Below are 18,872 nucleotides of genomic sequence, written 5' to 3'. Positions count from 1 at the left end.
CCTTCAGAAGGGTCTAGGCCCGAAACGTCAGCCTTCCTGCTCCTCTGATGCTGCTTGGCCTGCTGTGTTCATCCAGCTCCACAGCTTGTTATCTAGGAAAGATGTAATGCTGAGGCTGCATAAAGCTCTGACCAGACTGCATTTGGAACATTGCCAGTAGTTTTAGGCCCTGTATCTAAGGAAGAATGCGCTGACATGGAAGGGGTTCAGAGAAGGTTTACAAGAATGATCCTGAGTATGAATGGCTTGTCAATTGAGCGGTTGAGGATTCTGGGACTGTACTTGATACAGTTTAGAAGGATGGGGGGGGGGGCGCGGGATCTGATTGAAACTTACAGATTACTGTCAGGCCTGCACAACAGAGTGGACTTGGAGAAGATGCTTCCATCAGTAGGGGAGACTAGGACTTGAGGGCACAGCCTCAGGGTGAAGGGAAGACCCTTTAGAACTGAGATGAGAAGGAATTTCTTCGGCCAGAAGGTGGTGAATCTGTGGAACTCATGGCCACAGGAGGCGGAGAAGGTTTAGTCAGGTATAGAGAGATTCTTGAAGGGTAGGGATATCAAGGGTTACAGGGAGAAGGCAGGAGAGTGGGGTTGAGAAACTTATCAGCCATGCTCGAATGGTGGAGCAGACTCCATGAGGCTGAATGGCTTCTTTTGCTCCTAAATCTTATGTCTTATGGTCTAAATAATGGAGGTATGAGGCACAAGCTGACTATGATAAATTGGGGAGCGTTTAATTAAAAGGTATGATGGTGGATAGGCAATAGCAATTATTTAAAGAGCGCATGGAATAACTGCAACAAAAGTTCATTCCTGTCTAGAACAAAATCAAACAGGAAAGGTGGCCAGACCATCGCTAACAGGATATTGGGGGACAGTATTCAATTCAAGGAAGGAGCATATACATTTGCCTGAAAAAGAGCAACAGACTTGAGGATTGGGAACAGTTTAGCTTTCAACGAAAGAGGGTAAAGAGATTGATTAAGAGGGGGAAATAAAGCATCTGACTAAGCTTGTGGGAATATACAAACTGACTGCAAAATCCTCTATAGGTATGTGAAGAGAAAAAGATTAGTGAAGATAAATCTAGGTCCCTTAGAATCAGAAACAGAGAAAGTTATAATATGGAACAAAGAGATTCAAACCAATTAAATACATACTTTGGTTCTGTTTTCACACAGGAAGACAACTGGGGTGTCCAAAAAATGTTGAGGAGCACAGGGCCTAGTGGGAGGGAAGAGCTGAAGGAAATCAGTATTTGTATGGAAATGGTGATGGGCAAACTGATGGGATTATAAACTGATAAATTCCCAGGGTCCCATAATCTACATCCTAAAATACTTAAAAATTCTGGAACAATTCCTAGACTGGAGGGTTGCTAATGTAACAGCGTTATTTTTAAAAAGGAGACAGCGATATAATAGGAAATTGCAGACTAATTAGCTTGACATCAGTTGTGGGGAATCCATTCTAAACGGTTTAATAGCAGAGCACTTGGAAAACACAGACAGGATCAGCATCGATTTATGAAAGGGAAATCACGCTTGACAAACCTACTGGAATTTTGAGTGTATAAGGGGATGCCAGTAAATGCGGCTTACTTGGATTTTCAGAAAGCTTTTGATAAGGTTCCACATAACAGATTAGCATGTACAATTACAGCATATGGGGTTCGTATGCAGGAAACAAAGATTAAAAATAAATGGTCTTTATCGGAGTGGCAACCTGTGACTATCAGGGTATCATAGGGATCAGAGCTTGGACCCCAGCTATTCACAACATATTTTAATGACTTAGATGAAAGAGCTAAATGTAATATCTTCAAGTTTGTAGACAACATAAAGCTGGGTGAGAGAGTGAGCTATGAGGAGGAGGCAGAGATGCTTCACTGCGATTCGGACAAGTTGGATGAGTAGCAAATGCACTAATAAATGTGAGGTCATCCACTTGGTAGCAAAAACAGGAAGGTGGGATTATTATCAAAATGGCAGTAGATTGGGAAAGCGGCAGTGCAATGAGACTTGAATGTCTTTGTACATCGGTCACTGAAAGTGAGTATGCAGGTACAGAAGGCGGTGAAAAAGGCAAATTGTATGTTGGCCTTCATACAGAAAGGATTTGGAGTAAAAGAGCAAGGAACTTTGCTGCAATTGTACAAGGCATTGGTGAGACAATACTTGGAATACTGTGTGCAGTTTCTGTCTCCTCAACGGAGGAAGGATGTTCTGACTATGGAGGGAGTGCAATGAAGATTTACCAAACTGCCTCCTGGGATGGCAAGATAATACATAGAGAGAGACTGGATTGGTCAGGATTATACTCACCGGCATTTAGAAGAATGAAAAGGGATCTCACAGAAAGCTATAAAATCCTTACAGGAATAGACACAGTAAAGGTGGGAAGGATGTTCCTGATGAAGAAAGTGGTAATAGGATACTGAATAGGATGATCAGCCTTGATCTTATTGAATGGTGGAGCAGGCTTGAAGGGCAAAATGGCCTATTCCTGCTCCTATTTTCTGTGTTTCAATTAGACAATCCCGTCAACCTAACATTCCCTAGATAAAAAGACTAAAACTGTACACAGTACTCCAGGTGAAGTCTCACCAAGGGTCCATACAACAAAACATCTTTAATTCTGTACTCAAATCCCCTTTAAATGAAGCAACATACCATCTGCCTTTCAATTAGTTGCAGCACCTGCCTGCAGCTTTTAGTGATTCATGGACAAGAATACCCAGATCCTTCTGTTCACCTTTCCTTCTAATTCTAGTGTATAGCTAGCATCCAGTCTAGAATCAATTATGGTTTTCAGCAGCTGCAGCCAAATTTATAGATCGCCCTCATTAAACTTCCCTATCTTTCTAAATCTTTGAAGGTCTTTAATAGCATCCTCAAATCCCTTTCGCCCCAACCAGAATTTCAGTCATCAATGTTATCCTTTACTGCTTGGCAGTTTTTCCTTCACACAGAACCTTGGAGCATTTTACCATGTTCATGGCATTACACGAAGGGAAGCAGAAAGAGAAAAAAAGACTGCATTAGGGAAATATGAAACAATATCAGAAAATCATGGGAATACAAGAGTCAATATTTCAGGTATCACCCTTCATCAGGTGTCTTATTAAAAACTGCTGGCTTCTTGTGAAATTTTACCATTTCCTTTGTATTTTTAAATTAATGCAAGTTGTTATTGTTGAGAAATTAACTGATCACTAACAGTAGAAAATTACTGTCATCTATTGAACACAACTGATCATAACTTGACAAAACTAGCACAATCTCCTTATGAAAACTGAAAGAACTGCAGATGCTGTAAATCAGGAACGAAAACAAATTTGCTTGAAAAGCTCAGCAAGTCTGGTAGCAGCTGTGAAGAACGAAATCAGAGTTAACGTTTCGGGTCTGGTGACCCTTTCTCAGTTCTGAGGAAGGGTCGCTGGATCCGAGACGTTAACTCATTTTTTTCTTCACAGATGCTGCCAGACTTGCTGAGCTTTTCAAGCAACTTTGCAACAAAAACAATCTCCTTATGCTCAGACATATGTAGTAGCAAAAATGTTGATTCCTGTTGTACTACTTATGCCACAGGGAGAGCCGCTGGAATCAGTTTCACAAAACTAAAGCTAATATTTGTAACAGCTCATCCTCAGATAATAATAATGACAAAAAAGGTATTCTGTCTTGGTCTGGCCAGTGCATCATGCTGCTACCACCTTTTCCTTTCCAACTGGCTTCTCTAAATTCCTGAACTTTGACTAGCCATTGTTTTTTAAGATAATAAGTCTACAAATTGCGTCACAATCCAATGATTGATATTAAATTAAAAAAGGACTAAAAGATGTGACGTATAGTGGTATTAATACCAGCAAAGTTACTTTTGTCAGCCGATATACAATTACTCCGCTCATTGATAACAGGAGGAGAAAATTATCAATAATCAGAACAATAGCATAATTAAAAACACCTCCAACAATCTTTTCAGAAAACCAAATGTGCTAACTTCATCAAATGCAAGATTATCTTTACAATGAAACTTTAAAAATAAATTATATCGGGAATATGGACTTCACAGGTTGGGCCAGCATTTATTACCCATCCCTAATTGCCCTGGAGGTGCGAGTGAGCTGCCTTCTTGAACAACTACAGTCCATTCACAGACTTGTTGCTATGGAAGAATACAGCTTTCTTCTTTGATCTTTTTAACTAAAACTAAAATACTGAACCAAAAATTGTTTTATGATCAATTCTGTAACACTTAATCTCTTTTCAGACACATTAATAAATTGAACTAAATGCTAAATTCTGCCTTTGGCAAGTAAACATTGCTAATTGTAGGGTGGCTAGATAAAAGCACTCCTTGAATTTCTGGACCACAAATAAATTACATAAATAATATAAATTGTTGGGGACAGCCTATGTCTGAAATATTTAAGCACAGGAAGCGCAATAAATGTTTCGTTTGAAAGGAAAATGAAAGTGCAGAGATTGTCATTCATCTGAAGACACACTATACAGCCTTGGAAAAAAACCATAGTGAAAATGACTTCTGAACAGTAAAAATACTAAATAAAAAAATGAAGAAATCCACAAAGTATTAAAAATGATCCTATTAGATAAAAACTGGTACCATAATTAGATTTTAAATGTCCAAATATTCTAAACAAAGCTTTCCAAAAAAATTCAAGTTCTGATCCTTGCATTTTGGTTCCTTAGTTTAGGCTTCTGGATTATCAGTACAGTAACATCTATTATATTACTATACCTGTTCCTTAGATATACACTAATTTTCCTTCATTATGGGTCAAAATCTTGGAATTCCTTACTTAACATTAACCAATCGCCACAAGGCCTGTAGTAATTTCAGGATAACTGGGAGTGGTTAATAAATGTCACTTGAGAAGCATTCTTCAAATCATAAAATTGCTAATTTTGTCTTAGGCAAATCAGTTTATTATCTGTGCCTGGTTTAATCTACAGATGATGTCCATTCCACAACCCCATATCTAACTTGTATACTATTATGCAATACTTTACGCAATGTCTTCATAAATAAGACCACCAAATTACGATGCAAAATTTGTCAAAATACTAGAAATCCCTTCCTATCGGCATTGTTGGCTTAGCTACACCAAATGGACTGCAGTGGTTCAAAGGAGGCAGCTCCCCACCACCAGCACAGCTCACAAACATTGCTAGCCTTAAGTTGTTGAACTAAATTCTTTGTGGATAGATATGATTTAGTGTGTATAGAAAACACTGTGGACCACATTGCTCCTTCCAACAAAAATGAAATAAGTTTCAGAGATAGTAGGAACTGCAGATGCTGGAGAATCTGAGATAACAAGGTGTAGAGCTGGATGAACACAGCAGGCCAAGCAGCATCAGAGGAGCAGGAAGGCTGACGTTTCGGGCCTAGACCCTCCTTAAGAAATGGGAGAGGAGAAGGGGGTTCTGAAATAAATAGAGAGAGAGGGGGAGATGGATAGAAGATGGATAGAGGAGAAGATAGGTGGAGAGGAGACAGACAGGTCAAAGAGGCAGGGATGGAGCCAGTAAAGGTGAGTGTAGGTGGGGAGTTAGGATGGGGATAGGTCAATCCAGGGAGGACGGACAGATCAAGGGGGCAGGTTGAGGTTAGTAGGTAGGAGATGGCGGTGGGGCTTGGGGTGGGCGGAGTGGATAGGAGAGAGGACAGGTTAGGGAAGCGGGGACAAGCTGGTTTTGGGATGCGGTAGGGGGAGGGGAGATTTTGAAGCTTGTGAAGTCCACATTGATACCATTGGGCTGCAGGGTTCCCAAGCGAAACATGAGGTGCTGTTCCTGCAACCTTCAGGTGGCATCGTTGTGGCACTGCAGGAGGCCCAGGATGGACATGTTGTCGAAGGAATGGGGGTGGGGAGTTGAAATGGTTCGCGACTGGGAGGTGCAGTTGTTTAGTGCGAACCGAGCGGAGGTGTTCCGCAAAGCGGTCCCCAAGCCTCCGCTTGGTTTCCCTGATGTAGAGGAGGCCACAACGGGAACAGCAGATACAGTATACAACATTAGCAGATGTGCAGATGAACATCTGCTTGATGTGGAAGGTCTTCTTGGGGATTGGCTTGGGGGTGAGGGGTGAGGTGTAGGGGCAGGTGTAGCACTTCCTGCGGTTGCAGGGAAAAGTGCTGGGTGTGGTGGCGCTGGAGGGGAGTGCGGGGCGGACAAGGGAGTCACGGAGAGATTGGTCCCTCCGGAAAGCAGATAAAGGGTGGGAACGGAAAAATGTCTTTCATGGTGGGGTCGGATTTTAGATGGCAGAAGTGTCGGAGGATGATGCGTTGGATCCGGAGGTTGGTGGGGTGGTACGTGAGGACGAGGGGGATTCTGTTTTGGTTGTTATTGCAGGGAGGGTGTGTGAGGGATGAGTTGCGAGAAATGCGGGAGACACGGTCGAGGGCACTCCCGACCACTGAGGTGGGGGGAGGTTGTGGTCCTTGAAAAACGAGGACATCGGAGATGTTCGGGAGTGGAATGCCTCATCTCGGGAGCAGATGCGGCGGAGGCGAAGGCGAAGGCGAAGGAATTGGGAATAGGGGATGGCATTTTTGCAGGAAGGTGGGTGGGAGGAGGTGTATCCTAGGTATCTGTGGGAGTCGGTATGCTTGAAATGGATATCGGTTTCCAGGTGGTTGCCAGAGATGGAAACAGAGAGGACCAGGAAGGAGAGAAAGGTATCAGATGGTCCAGGTGAACTTACGGTTGGGGTGGAAGGTGTTGGTGAAGTGGATGAACTGTTTGAGCTCCTTGTGGGAGCACGAGACGGCACCGATACAGTCGTCAATGTAACAGAGGAAGAGGTGGGGTATAGGGCCAGCGTAGCTACGGAAGAGGGATTGTTCCACGTAACCTACAAAGAGGCAGGCATAGCTCAGGCCCACGCGGGTACCCATGGCCACCCCCTTGTCTGTAGGAAGTGGGAGGAATTGAAAGAGAAGTTGTTAAGGGCAAGGACGAGTTCGGCTAAGCGGATGAGGGTGTCAGTGGAGGGGGACTGGTCGGGCCTGTGGGGCAGGAAGAAGCGGAGGGCCTTTAGGCCATCAGCATGGGGAATGCAGGTGTATAGGGACTGGACGTCCATGGTAAAGATGGGGTGTTGGGGACCAGGGAATTGGAAGTTTTCGAGGAGGTGGAGGGCGTCAGTGGTGTCACGGACATAGGTGGGGAGTTGCTGGACCAAGGGGGAGAAAATGGAGTCGAGTTAAGTACAGATAAGTTCAGTGGGGCAGGAGCAGGCAGAGACAATGGGTTGACCAGGGCAGTCAGGTTTGTGGATTTTGGGAAGGAGATAGAAGTGGGCGGTGCGGGGTATAGGAATGATGAGGTTGGAGGCTGTGGGTGAGAGGTCACCTGAAGTGATGAGGTTGTGGATGGTTTGGGAGATGACGTTTTGGTGGTCGGGGGCGGTAGGAGGAGGTGTCGGAGAGCTGGCATCTGGCCTCGGCAATGTAGAGGTCAGTGCGCTATACTACAACTGCGCCTCCATTGTCCGCGGGTTTTATGGTGAGGTTGGGATTGGAGTGGAGGGCTGCATGTTCTGTGGGCGAAGAGGTTGGAGTGGGTGAGAGTGGTGGAGAGGTTGAGGCGATTGATGTCTCGATGGCAGTTGGAGATGAAGAGGTCGAGGGAGGGTAGGAGGCCTTGGGGTGGTGTCCAGGAGGAGGGGGTGTGTTGGAGGCAGGAGAAGGGGTCAGTAGAGGGAGGGTTAGGCCCATGGTTAAAGAAGTAAGCGCGGAGGCGGAGGCCCTCAGTAAAGGGCTCACCTTTGTCCCCCTCCACCCAAACATCAACGAATACCACTCACGCTTGGACGTTGAACAGTTTCTCCGCCGGGCATTCCACTCCCGTACATCTCGGATGTCCTCGTTTTTCAAGGACCGCAACTTCCCCCCCCTCAGTGGTCGAAAACGCACTCGATAGTGTCTCCCGCATTTCCCGCAACTCAGCCCTCACACTCCCTCCCCACAATAACAACCAAAACAGAATCCCCCTCGTCCTCACGTACCATACCACCAACCTCCGGATCCAACGCATCATCCTCCGACACTTCTGCCATCTGCAATCCGACCCCACCACCAAAGACATTTTTCCCTCCCCCACCCTTTATCTGCTTTCCGGAGGGACCAATCTCTCCGTGACTCCCTTATGCGCTCCACACTCCCCTCCAGCCCCACCACACCAGGCACTTTTCCCTGCAACCGCAGGAAGTGCTACACTGCCCCTACACCTCCCCCCTCACCCCAACCCAAGCCCCAAGAAGACCTTCCACATCAAGCAGATGTTCACCTGCACATCTGCTAATGTGGTATACTGTATCCGCTGTTCCCATTGTGGCCTCCTCTACATCGGGGAAACCAAGTGGAGGCTTGGGGACCGCTTTGTGGAACACCCACACTCCGTTCGCGCTAAACAACTGCACCTCCCAGTCACGAACCATTTCAACTCCCCCTCCCACTCCTTAGACGACATGTCCATCCTGGGCCTCCTGCAGTGACACAATGATGCCATCCGAAGGTTGAAGGATCAGCACCTCATATTCCGCTTGGGAACCCTGCAGCCCAATGGTATCAATGTGGACTTCACAAGTTTCAAAATCTCCCCTCCCACGACCGCATCCCAAAACCAGCCCAGCTTGTCCCCACCTCCCTATACTGTCCTTCCTCCCACCTATCCCCTCCTCCCACCTCAAACCCTACCCCCATCTCCTACCTACTAGCCTCATCCTGCCTCCTTGACCTGTCCGTCCTCCCTGGACTGACCTATCCCCTCCCTAACTCCCCACCTACACTCACCTTTACTGGCTCCATCCCCACCTCTTTGACCTGTCTGTCTATCTTCTCCTTTATCCATCTTCTATCCGCCTCCCCCTCTCTCTCTATTTATTTCAGAACCCCCTTCCCCTCCCCCATTTCTGAAGGAGGGTCCAGGCCCAAAACGTCAGCTTTCCTGCTCCTCTGATGCTGCTTGGCCTGCTGTGTTCATCCAGCTCTACACCTTGTTATCCAATGAAATAAATCATCTTTACTTGATTTGAAGTTTTTTATTCATTGCACAAGTTGAACTCAACAAATAAGGTCCAAGACACCATAAAGCTAAACATCCAAGGTTTCAACCTGCAGTGGAAGTTCAGCCAAAATGCTAACTTTCAAGTTAAATATTTTACATTGATAAATTCCTACACTGGTACTCTGGTAAATGAACTAACTTTTCTGATAAAAGTTTAAAAATGAAGAAACAAAAATGTAACTTTCTAGCTAAACAACTTCCTGCCAACAATCCTGCTTCCCAGAACTCCTGGTTGCTGGAGACTATCATGGCTCTTCAACCTTGTGGCCACTCCCCAATCCCCAGCCCTCCAAGTTTCAGTCTCCACCCCGACACTTCCTATCACTCCTTCCATCTCCTGGACTTGAGCTATGTTTCAAGATCTGGATTCAATACGAAGCTGGAGCTGTGAGTTTGTGGCTGGGACTTTGACAATCCAAGTATATGTAAAATACTCCCACACATCTCTTTCCTCTCCTGATCTAGTTGTTAGTGAAGGATTGGGAGAACATAAGCAAAACAGGAGCAGCTTTAAAAATCAGTCAAGGGGGGGTGCTTTTGCCAGGATTGGTTGCATGCCCCACAGGATTACATTTTTCTCAGCTCATTACACATGCACACATGCATAAAATGTCAAATTTAATGGACAAGAAGGTCTGAAGCCTGCCAGGACCTTCAGGGCTCCAACATCTGGCACCCTATTTAAAAAGGTAGAATCGAGAAGTGACTGCACTGGCACACAGATTGGCATAAACAGACTCTGAGTGGTTATGCAGCTATATAACACCGCTGGGTAACATTTCAATGAATGATTGTTCATCACTCTCACCCAACCCTGGAGATGTCACAGAATAGGCAAAAATCCTTGTTTTATGGACACCTCCTTAAAGTTTCTCCTAAAGGCTATCAGAGAGAAAGGAAGTTCTTTTGTGTATAGAATGGCAACAAGAAGCTGTCCAGACCGATGAAGGCAGCCTGGACAGGGATGGCTACACGGCCAGTGCCTGTGGGACGCTCTAGAGAACCTGTCTCCAGTGCCACAAGAGGCAAGAGGGAGGCACAATTGAGAACTTTGCTAATGACACAAAATTGGCTGGATAGTTGATAATGAAAAGGTTGGCTGTCAACTGTAAAGAGATTAACGAATTGGGTCAAGTTAGTGGAAAAGCATCAAACAGAATTCAACCTGCAGAAGTACAGGTTTATGCGTTTGGGAAAGGCAAGCAAAACAATGGAAGGGAATATACAATAAAGGAAGTTACTAGGAGGGGTGGAGGAAGTGATAGACATTGGAGTGCAAGTTCGCAGGTCCCTGAAGGTGGTGGGACAGGTAGATAGATAATATGGTTAGAAGCTACACAAGATTCTTTCCTTCATTAGGTGAAGTGCTGAACAACAATTTTACTAAGGTTTTAAAACTGCAAGTATAAGGAAAGATTGGATAGGCTAGTTTTGTTTTCCTTAGAATAGAAGTGAAGGAGTGACATAATTGAGCTGTAACAAAATACTGAGGGGCTTGGATACAGCGGTCAGGGGAGACCTGTTTCCCCACATGAAAAGGTCAATTACCAGAGAACACAGAATTAAAGTGCCTGGATTCGAGAGAACATGAGGAAAAGCTCTCTCATCCAGGAGATGGTGGAAATCTGTAATTTGCTGCCCAGTTTGGTCGAGGTGGAAACTCATTTAAAAGGAGCCTGGATTTGCACACGAAACACTGCGGCCTACAAGACTATGGCCTAGGTGCTGGTACGTGGGAGCTACTTTATTCAGCCAGTGCAGACACGAGGGACTGAATGGCCTCTTTCTGCATTGCAACTTTTCTATAGTTTTAAGAGGTTGAATGACCTGCTGAATTCAACCAGGAAAAGTACTACCATCTACTCAATGCTTAATGTCCCTTTGAGTGTTAGCACTGTAAGGTTGTCACTGCAGAGGACTGTCATACAGGAGGTCTGGTGTCAGAAATCCCCTCTCTCAATCAATCAATGTGCAATCAATTTCTGCCACTTCATTGCAGCTACCAATGTAGCTCTACTGACATCACAGCGGTACTGCCTCTTACACATCTGCCAGGATTCACAGTCGAAGCACAGAAGGAGCTATACTACTCAGCAGCTCAAACACTATCAGATCGTTGACTTTGCATCACAACTAGGAAACTGCATACATCTGATAGTTTTTCACCAAAGTCTCCCATAGGATGACGACACAACCATGACCACAAAATATGGCTTTTTTGGGTTTAGCCTCCTTTTGAGTTCAACTCAATTACTTTCCCCAGTCAAGTCTGCTGGCTTCAGCCAGTGTGGCTGCCTTGCTGGGGCAGGCTTGTTGGCTGATGGCTTCACCATGCGCAGTAATAAAAACAAGCTAAACTGCATATAGTTGAGCCTGTCATGAACTGATCAACAGGGGAGGGGCTTCAACCCAAACATTAAAAATTAGTGAAAAGAAACATCTTAATTATGAAATCGTACCAAGTATAAACCTCATGTCAGATTTGTGAACACACATGTTTCCTGTTTTTGGCCAACAAGATTGCACCCAACAACATAATTCCAGCAGCTGGGGTGCTAATGAGTATTTATAACATACTAATGAATACAAATTAAGTTCTTGACCGGGAACTCGAACCAATCTTCTGAGAACTTAATAGTAAAATTTCAATCCACCATTGGGAAAGTAAATGTTTGCCTTCTGCCAATTAAGATCCCCATCTACTCTTTTAAAAGCTTCAGGCAGGCCTGGAAAATTCTGCCAATTGTTTCTTAGTCATTTGAGGTTGGATCTATTTTCTACTTTCAGTAGCAAGTGTTATTAGGAGCCACTAAATGAAGCCACATCTTTTTGTTTGCAATATATACGCCCACATGGTCTCAGAACAGATATTTGCACCCAAACCATAATTGAAGTTCTGATGGAATTATTCCCATATATAAATTGGAATTAATACAAACAGAATGAGATAGTTTCTTACCTACTGTAACAGAACCTGCATCAGTCCGAATTGTAACATTTCCTGCATATGGAATAATACAGAAATATTGTAACAGAAAGCCTTTGAAGCAAAATTTTAAGACAAACTTATTACATCCTAGTAACAGCAGGAAACTTCAGATTATTAAATCAGATAATCTATGAAAACTTGGCTTTATTTGTTTGAAATTCACTGAACAGGAACATATACATTCTGCTATATAGATCAGCCACGCAAGAATATATAAACAGAAATTGCTGGAAAAAGTCAGCAGGTCTGGCAGCATCTATGGAAAGAAATCAGAGTTAACATCTTGGGTCCAGTGACCTTCCTCAGATCCTTCTGGCTTAATAGTCTAGCAATAATACCACTAGGCCATTACCTCTTCAAAGTCCTACTGTCATCAATGACAAGCTAGGATCTCAAAGCCCAGCCTGCTTGGCATCATTCTACAAAGTAATCTGTAGTCTGCACCAGTGAAAGTCAGTAGCCATGCCACAGGCAGTGGGCAACACCTTATAGGAGCACTAGGACAGTCACAGATACCCATAAGGCAGGTACTACAAGATTGCACTAGGGTAAACAATTCATTTCTTGTTATGTAATTGGATGTGTTATTGATAGATGATAATGAAAACACTTTCATAGGTCGCTTTTATTGTGGGATGTTGGCCTACGGGATATTGTGATTGTTCCTCAGATGAAAATTTTGGATTCATGACAGCAATGGAATATTTCTGGAAAAGGAAATCTGGGTTGGTGCACCTAGGCACTGTATCGCACGCAAAAGGGTTTGAGATGCCTCCTTCTGGAACGTGTCTGGATTTCTCATGGCATTTACATGGTGTTACAACAGGGAATAGCCGAACTCCTCTGATAATTAAACTAAACACAAGCTCCAATCTGTTCTGACAAGAGTAGGGGTTCCCCTCTAATAATTACCCCGAAAACACCCAGAGAAGCTTGTCTTTCCCCTGGTAATCTGTTAAAAGAGTGGTTAAAAGAAAGAAAATTCCTAATCTCCACTTTACAAGTAACATGAAACTATTTGTTTATTTAACCAAACAACGAACAAATTAACAAAATTACTAACAAGCCAACAATTCCCTCTTAGACTACTAACTACTCCCTAACTGGTCAAAATTCTACTGGAATGCTGTTTAAATAAATACAAGTCCCATTAATATAAATCCAATTAATAAGCAGCAATAAATTATAACTTAATCTCTCCAAGTTCACACAGATGGTCGTGTGGAATATTCTGTTGTCTCTGGTCTGTTCACAAACACCTTTCTTCTGTTAATTCTGCTGGCAGGAATGTTTTATCTCTATAATTTATTCAATGAGGACTTTGAGCTAAAATACCATGGTACCTTTGATTAATTAGATGGGCTTTCTCGGAGAGCTGAATGGTGCTAACTCTGACAGGTGGTGGATGGCTCTCTCTTTCAGATGGCAGTTGGCTCTGTCCGATTTTCCAAATGCCCTTGTCTTACATACCCATAATGACATAATCAAATTCTTATAATAGGATTGGTTTCAGGTTGTCAACACCATCAGTTTTTAAATTCAATTGGCTTCGAATTGCAAAGTTTATTAAATGAATTGGCCAAATTTAAACTCGTCACAAAATCAAAACAAGACTGTTGTTTTACCTGCCACCTGTAAGGCTTTTTTGATATACTGGTTTCACTTTTTGAGGCCCTCTGTGCTGGCAACTTCAGCTGCTGCTCACAGACATTCTTTTTTAAAAAAAAAAAGATTTCTAAGTACAGGCAAAGCACAAATCTCTTAAAGGAACCACACATTTTAGCTTCCTGCCTTCCACGTCACATTTACTCTACCCAACTTTGTAACAATTGCATGAACATAAGGGTACAGTTATGAAGGATACAGCAGATCACAACAAGTTTGGACAACTCAAATATTCAACACATATCTTCACCCTAACACTGCTGGTAGCTCCATGATTCTTGCTTATAGCCATGTTGTCAAGTCATGGAAGGTCACGAGCCACACATACGAAGGTAGCAGGTGTTCAGTCAATGGCACCATAGACCATTGAGAAATCTGCTATCCTGGAAAAGTGATCAGCCATTTCACCAGTTTCTCCCCTCAGGGATTAAAACCACCGCAATGTATTTGGTTGCTCTTGTATGGGTGACATCTGTCAGAAGCATCAGCCGAGGTTACATCAAGATGTGTTAGAAACATAAATGCAATAAAAAATATAGAGAAACGCACAAAGTCATTACGATCATTATAGCTCAGATCAGACTAATTTGCCAGATATCTCATGTATTGTCCACGGATCTGGCGGGAGTAGGAAGATACGCTCTACGAAAAGCTGTGGTGGCTAACAGCCACCTGCAGCAAATCGTTCCCCTCACTCTTTACAGAGCATCTCTTCTCTATAGCCTTCATTCAATTTCGTCATTTGCAGTTCCAAAGATCCAGCACGTGAGCTCTGTATCGTCACTCTTGTCTAAAAACACCCAATGATCTTGGCAGCTAAGCAGGCCTGGTCAACACTTAGATGGGAGACTACCTGGGAATACCAGGTAGACTACACTTTAAAATGAGTCTCGTGGTACAGTGGTAATGTCCCTAACTTTGAGCCAGAAGGCCCAGATTCAATTCCCACCTTCTCCAGAGATGGGACATAACAACCCTGAACAGTTTGATTAAAAATATCAACAGTATGTAGGTTATGCTGGATGATTAGCCAGTACCATTTTAGGCCATTGAAGCTTTTAGGCTGCTCATACAGGTGGTGCTATGGAACCCAATCTTGCAGCTACATTATTTAAAGAAACTATATTTTAAAAGTTTCTTTCTTGCCTGTACTTCATTTCTGTCTAGGCTGCCTGGAAATTGTATTAGTCCAAAGGCATTATAAAATGGAAATGTGTTTAATCTCAGATGACAATTTATCCATTTGCAGAAGGTTCTTTTGGTATTTGCAAAATCCCCAAACTATTACAGCACAGTTTAAATTCTTTTAGATTTTAAATTTGAGTATTCTGACATACTCTCAACAGAAGTTTAAATGTTTAAAAAGGCACCGGAAGTCCCATTGATGAACCTTGTACATTGGATACAAGTGAAATACTTTTAAAAACATGCACATGGGAAATTCTAATCCTTGCAATTTCCAAACCATCTTTAATGCTCTGCTTCTCTTTTTTTAAAAAGAGCATCATCTGGTTAGTTGTAAAGGCCTCAAGTTGCTATATTGATAAAGATAATGGATTGCTTCAGAGGAAATGTGGTACACAGAAGAACAGTCGAACAGACAACCTGGGACAGGCAGTCAGCATTATCCAGTGGAGCGTGTGAGAAGAGGGCCCTGAGACAGCCAGTCAAAGACAGAGCTATATACAAGTGATTGGTACTGATTTTTTTTGAAAAGTAAACTGCTCCCCCCGCTGTGTACTTGTGTAAGTATGGTGGATTGAGACTTGAAAGTCCCATCATGTGCTGTAATGACGATTTCATCAGCTATTTTTGGTGAGAAATGGTTTAGTTTTACCTTGCTGCCTGTAGACTTAGCATAATAAAGCTCCTGCCATTAAATACTTAAACCTCCTGGTCCTTCTAGGAACACAACAACCCCTAACTCCATTTTAATTGAGTCCTGCCTCTCTCGCTCTCAACCTTTCCTCATTTCTGTCTTCCTCAATGGGCACTGTGTGTAGAAATTTTGTCTAATTAGACACGTGCATGATTTAGTTTTGGTAAAAAATGGTTCAGAGGTGTATAAAATACCTCTGGATACAATTAACAAGCCCTGCCTACCAGCAGCAGTCAAAATTGGTTCTTGCTCTACTATAGAAAAAAAGATTAATGGCATTTAGAAACAGAAAGTAGGAGAAGGAATTGACTATTTGGCCCTTTGAGCCTGTTCTGGCATTCATTATGACCATGACTGATCATCCAACTCAATAACTTGTTCCTGCTTTCCACCCTCCCCTCCCAAATCCTTTGTTTCCTTTAGCCCCAATTGCTACATCCAAGTCCTTCTTGAAACTGTACAACGTATTGGCCTCAACTCCTTTATGTGGTAGTGAATCCACAGGGTCACCACTTTCTGGGTAAAGAAATTTCTTGTCTCAGTCCTAAGTAGTTTATATCATATCCTTAGATAGTGAACCCTGGCTGTGAACTACCCTGCCATTAGGGGCATCTTTCCTACACATACCCTGTCTATTCTGGTTAGAATTTTATAGGTTTCTTTATAATGCCCCCTCATTATTCTGAGCTCCAGCAACATAATCCTAACCAATTCAACTACTCCTCCTAATCAGTCCTGCCATCCCAGAAATCTTCTGCACTCCCTCTCTAGTAACAAAATTCTTCCTCAGAAATGGAGCCCAAAAATTCACACAAGATTCCAAGTATGGTCGCATCAGGCCCTGCATTATTACAGCAAAACATTTCTGCTTCTGTACTTGAATCCTCTCCTTATTGACTTATTTATCACCTGCTGCACCTCCATGTTTACTTCCAGCAACTGGTGTACGAGAACACCCCGGTCTCACTGCACACCCTTTCTCAATTTAATCCCCATTCAGATAATAATCAGCCTTCCTGAATTGCTACCAAAGTGGATAACCTCACATTTATCCATATTATACTGCATTTGTCCACTCACTCAACTTGCCCGAAATCAGACTGAAGCATGTCTGCATCTTCCTCACAGCTCATCCTCCCACCCAGCTTTGTTTTGTCTGCAAATTTGGAGATATTACATTTAGTTCCCTCATCCAAATCATTAATGTATATTGTGAATAACGAGAGTTCTAGCACGAGTCACTGCCTGCCATTTGGAAAAAAGACCCATTTATTCCTAATCTGTTTCCTGTTTGCCACGTCCACTAGCTCCCCTCGTCAACTTTACTAGCTACAACCTTGAAGAATTCCAGAGAACTTGTTATGCATGATTTCCCTTTTATAAATCCATGCAGACTTTGTCCAATCCTACCACTGTTTTCTAAATGCTCAGCTATTAATTCTTTTATAATGGACTCTTAACATTTTCCACTACTGATGTCAGGCTGACAGATCCATAATTCCTGCTTTTCTCCCTGCTTCCCTTCTTACATTACTTCCTTCTAATCTGTAAGAATTGTTCCAGAGTCTGTAGAATCTTGGAAGATGACCACCAATGCATCCACTATTTCTAGGGCCACTTCTCTAAGTATCCAGGATGGAGATTATCAGTCTCTGGCATTTATCGACTTCAATCCCATCAACTTCCCCAACACCATTTCCCTGCTAATACGGATTTCCTTCAGTTCCTTTCCCTCACTAAGTCTATGTTCCCCAACATTTCTGGTATGTTATTTGTGTCGCCCTTTGTGAATGCAAAATCAAAGTATTCGTTTAGTTTGTCAGCTATTTCTTTGTTCCCAGTTATAAATTACATTTATCTTCAATCTATAGAAACTTTTACAGTCTTACTCTCTATTTTCCCTTTCTTAAATCAATCCTTTTATCTGTTATTGCTGAATTCTAAACTGCTCCCTCTCCTCAGGTTGTTTTTTTTTTGGCCAATTTGTATTCCTCTTCCTTGGTTATGATCCTATCTCTAAATTCACTTGTAAGCAACAATTTGGCCACCTTTCTATCATATTACAGTCACTCACCCTCAAGGAGCCTTGCACAACTAGACAGCTAATTATTCCTCTCTCATGACAATATCCAGTCTAGATGACCTATTCTGTCATTGATTCAACATATTGGTCTAGAAAATCATCCCATATACGCTCCAGGAATTCCTTCTCAAAAATTGTTACTAATTTGATTTGCAGATTCTATATGCAGATATAAGTCATCCATAATTACAGATGTTCCTTTATTGCATGCATCTCTAATTTAGTGTTTAATGCCATTCCCAACACCACCCATAGGTTTGGAAGTCTATGTACGACCTTCGCTGATGCTTTTTGCCCCTTGGTGCTTCTCAGCTCTACCCATACAGATTCCAAGTCATCAGAGCTAATATCCTTCCTCACTATTGCATTAATTTCCTCTTTAACGAGCAATGCAACTCTACCACCTTTGTCTTTCTGTCAGTCTTTCCTAAATGCAGAATCCCGAGCAGGCAGTTCCCATTCCTGGTTACCCTGAAGCCAGGTCTCCAAAATCCCGACTACTTACCCATCTTCATCTTCTATACGATTACTTCATCTACTTTATTATGAATGCTCTGCGCATTAAGCCATAAAGACTCAAGGACTTGTTTTTTAACATTACTTGTCTTGTCATCAGTCATGACATCGGTCCTGATCCTGTCCAGGTGTAACCCATCCAGTTTTCACTGGTTCCATTGCACCCAGAAATCTGAAACCTTCCCCCTTGCGTTATCTGTTCAGCCACGTATTCATCCAACGTATCCTGCTATTTCTACTGATTAGTAAATGGCACTGGTGGTAATCCTGATGTCACTACCTTTGAGGTCTTACTTTTCAACTTACTTCCTAACTCCCTATACTCTATTAGGTCCTCACCATGTTTTTTTTTTAAACCCCATGTCATGTGTACCAATGTGTATCCCCTCAAGAATGTCCTATAGCCACTCAGACACCTTTGGCCCTATCACTAGGGAGGCAATATACCATCCTGAAGTCTTATTTGCAGCTACAGAAAAGCCTGTGTATTTGTGTTGGAATGGAATTCCGTTTACTGATGTATTTTCGGTTTTTAAGTTTCAATATAACATACAAAATCATGGTTAAAAAAAGAACACCACAAATAAATAACAATTAACTCAAAAGGCTGCAGCAACTGGGAGCCCCTGGATAC

At 42.8% G+C, this 18,872-nt stretch overlaps 1 protein-coding gene across 4 annotated transcripts in view; it reads right to left on the bottom strand.

Annotated features, from left to right (window-relative positions):
• fam185a (family with sequence similarity 185 member A) overlaps positions 1-18,872 on the bottom strand; it is a 146,922-nt gene that overhangs the window by 93,445 nt on the left and 34,605 nt on the right. For all 4 annotated transcript variants that reach the window (XM_048610448.1, XM_048610449.1, XM_048610447.1 and 1 more), the window contains exon 5: positions 12,066-12,107. In XM_048610448.1, the coding sequence (XP_048466405.1) occupies positions 12,066-12,107 (42 nt within the window). The remainder of the gene's footprint in view (positions 1-12,065; positions 12,108-18,872) is intronic.

The sequence above is a fragment of the Rhincodon typus genome, chromosome 22, assembly GCF_021869965.1.
Source record: "Rhincodon typus isolate 14 chromosome 22, sRhiTyp1.1, whole genome shotgun sequence".
Classification (NCBI taxonomy): Eukaryota; Metazoa; Chordata; class Chondrichthyes; order Orectolobiformes; family Rhincodontidae; genus Rhincodon; species Rhincodon typus.
Note: the sequence above shows the minus strand (reverse complement) of the source record. Positions and strands in the feature narration are given on the sequence as shown.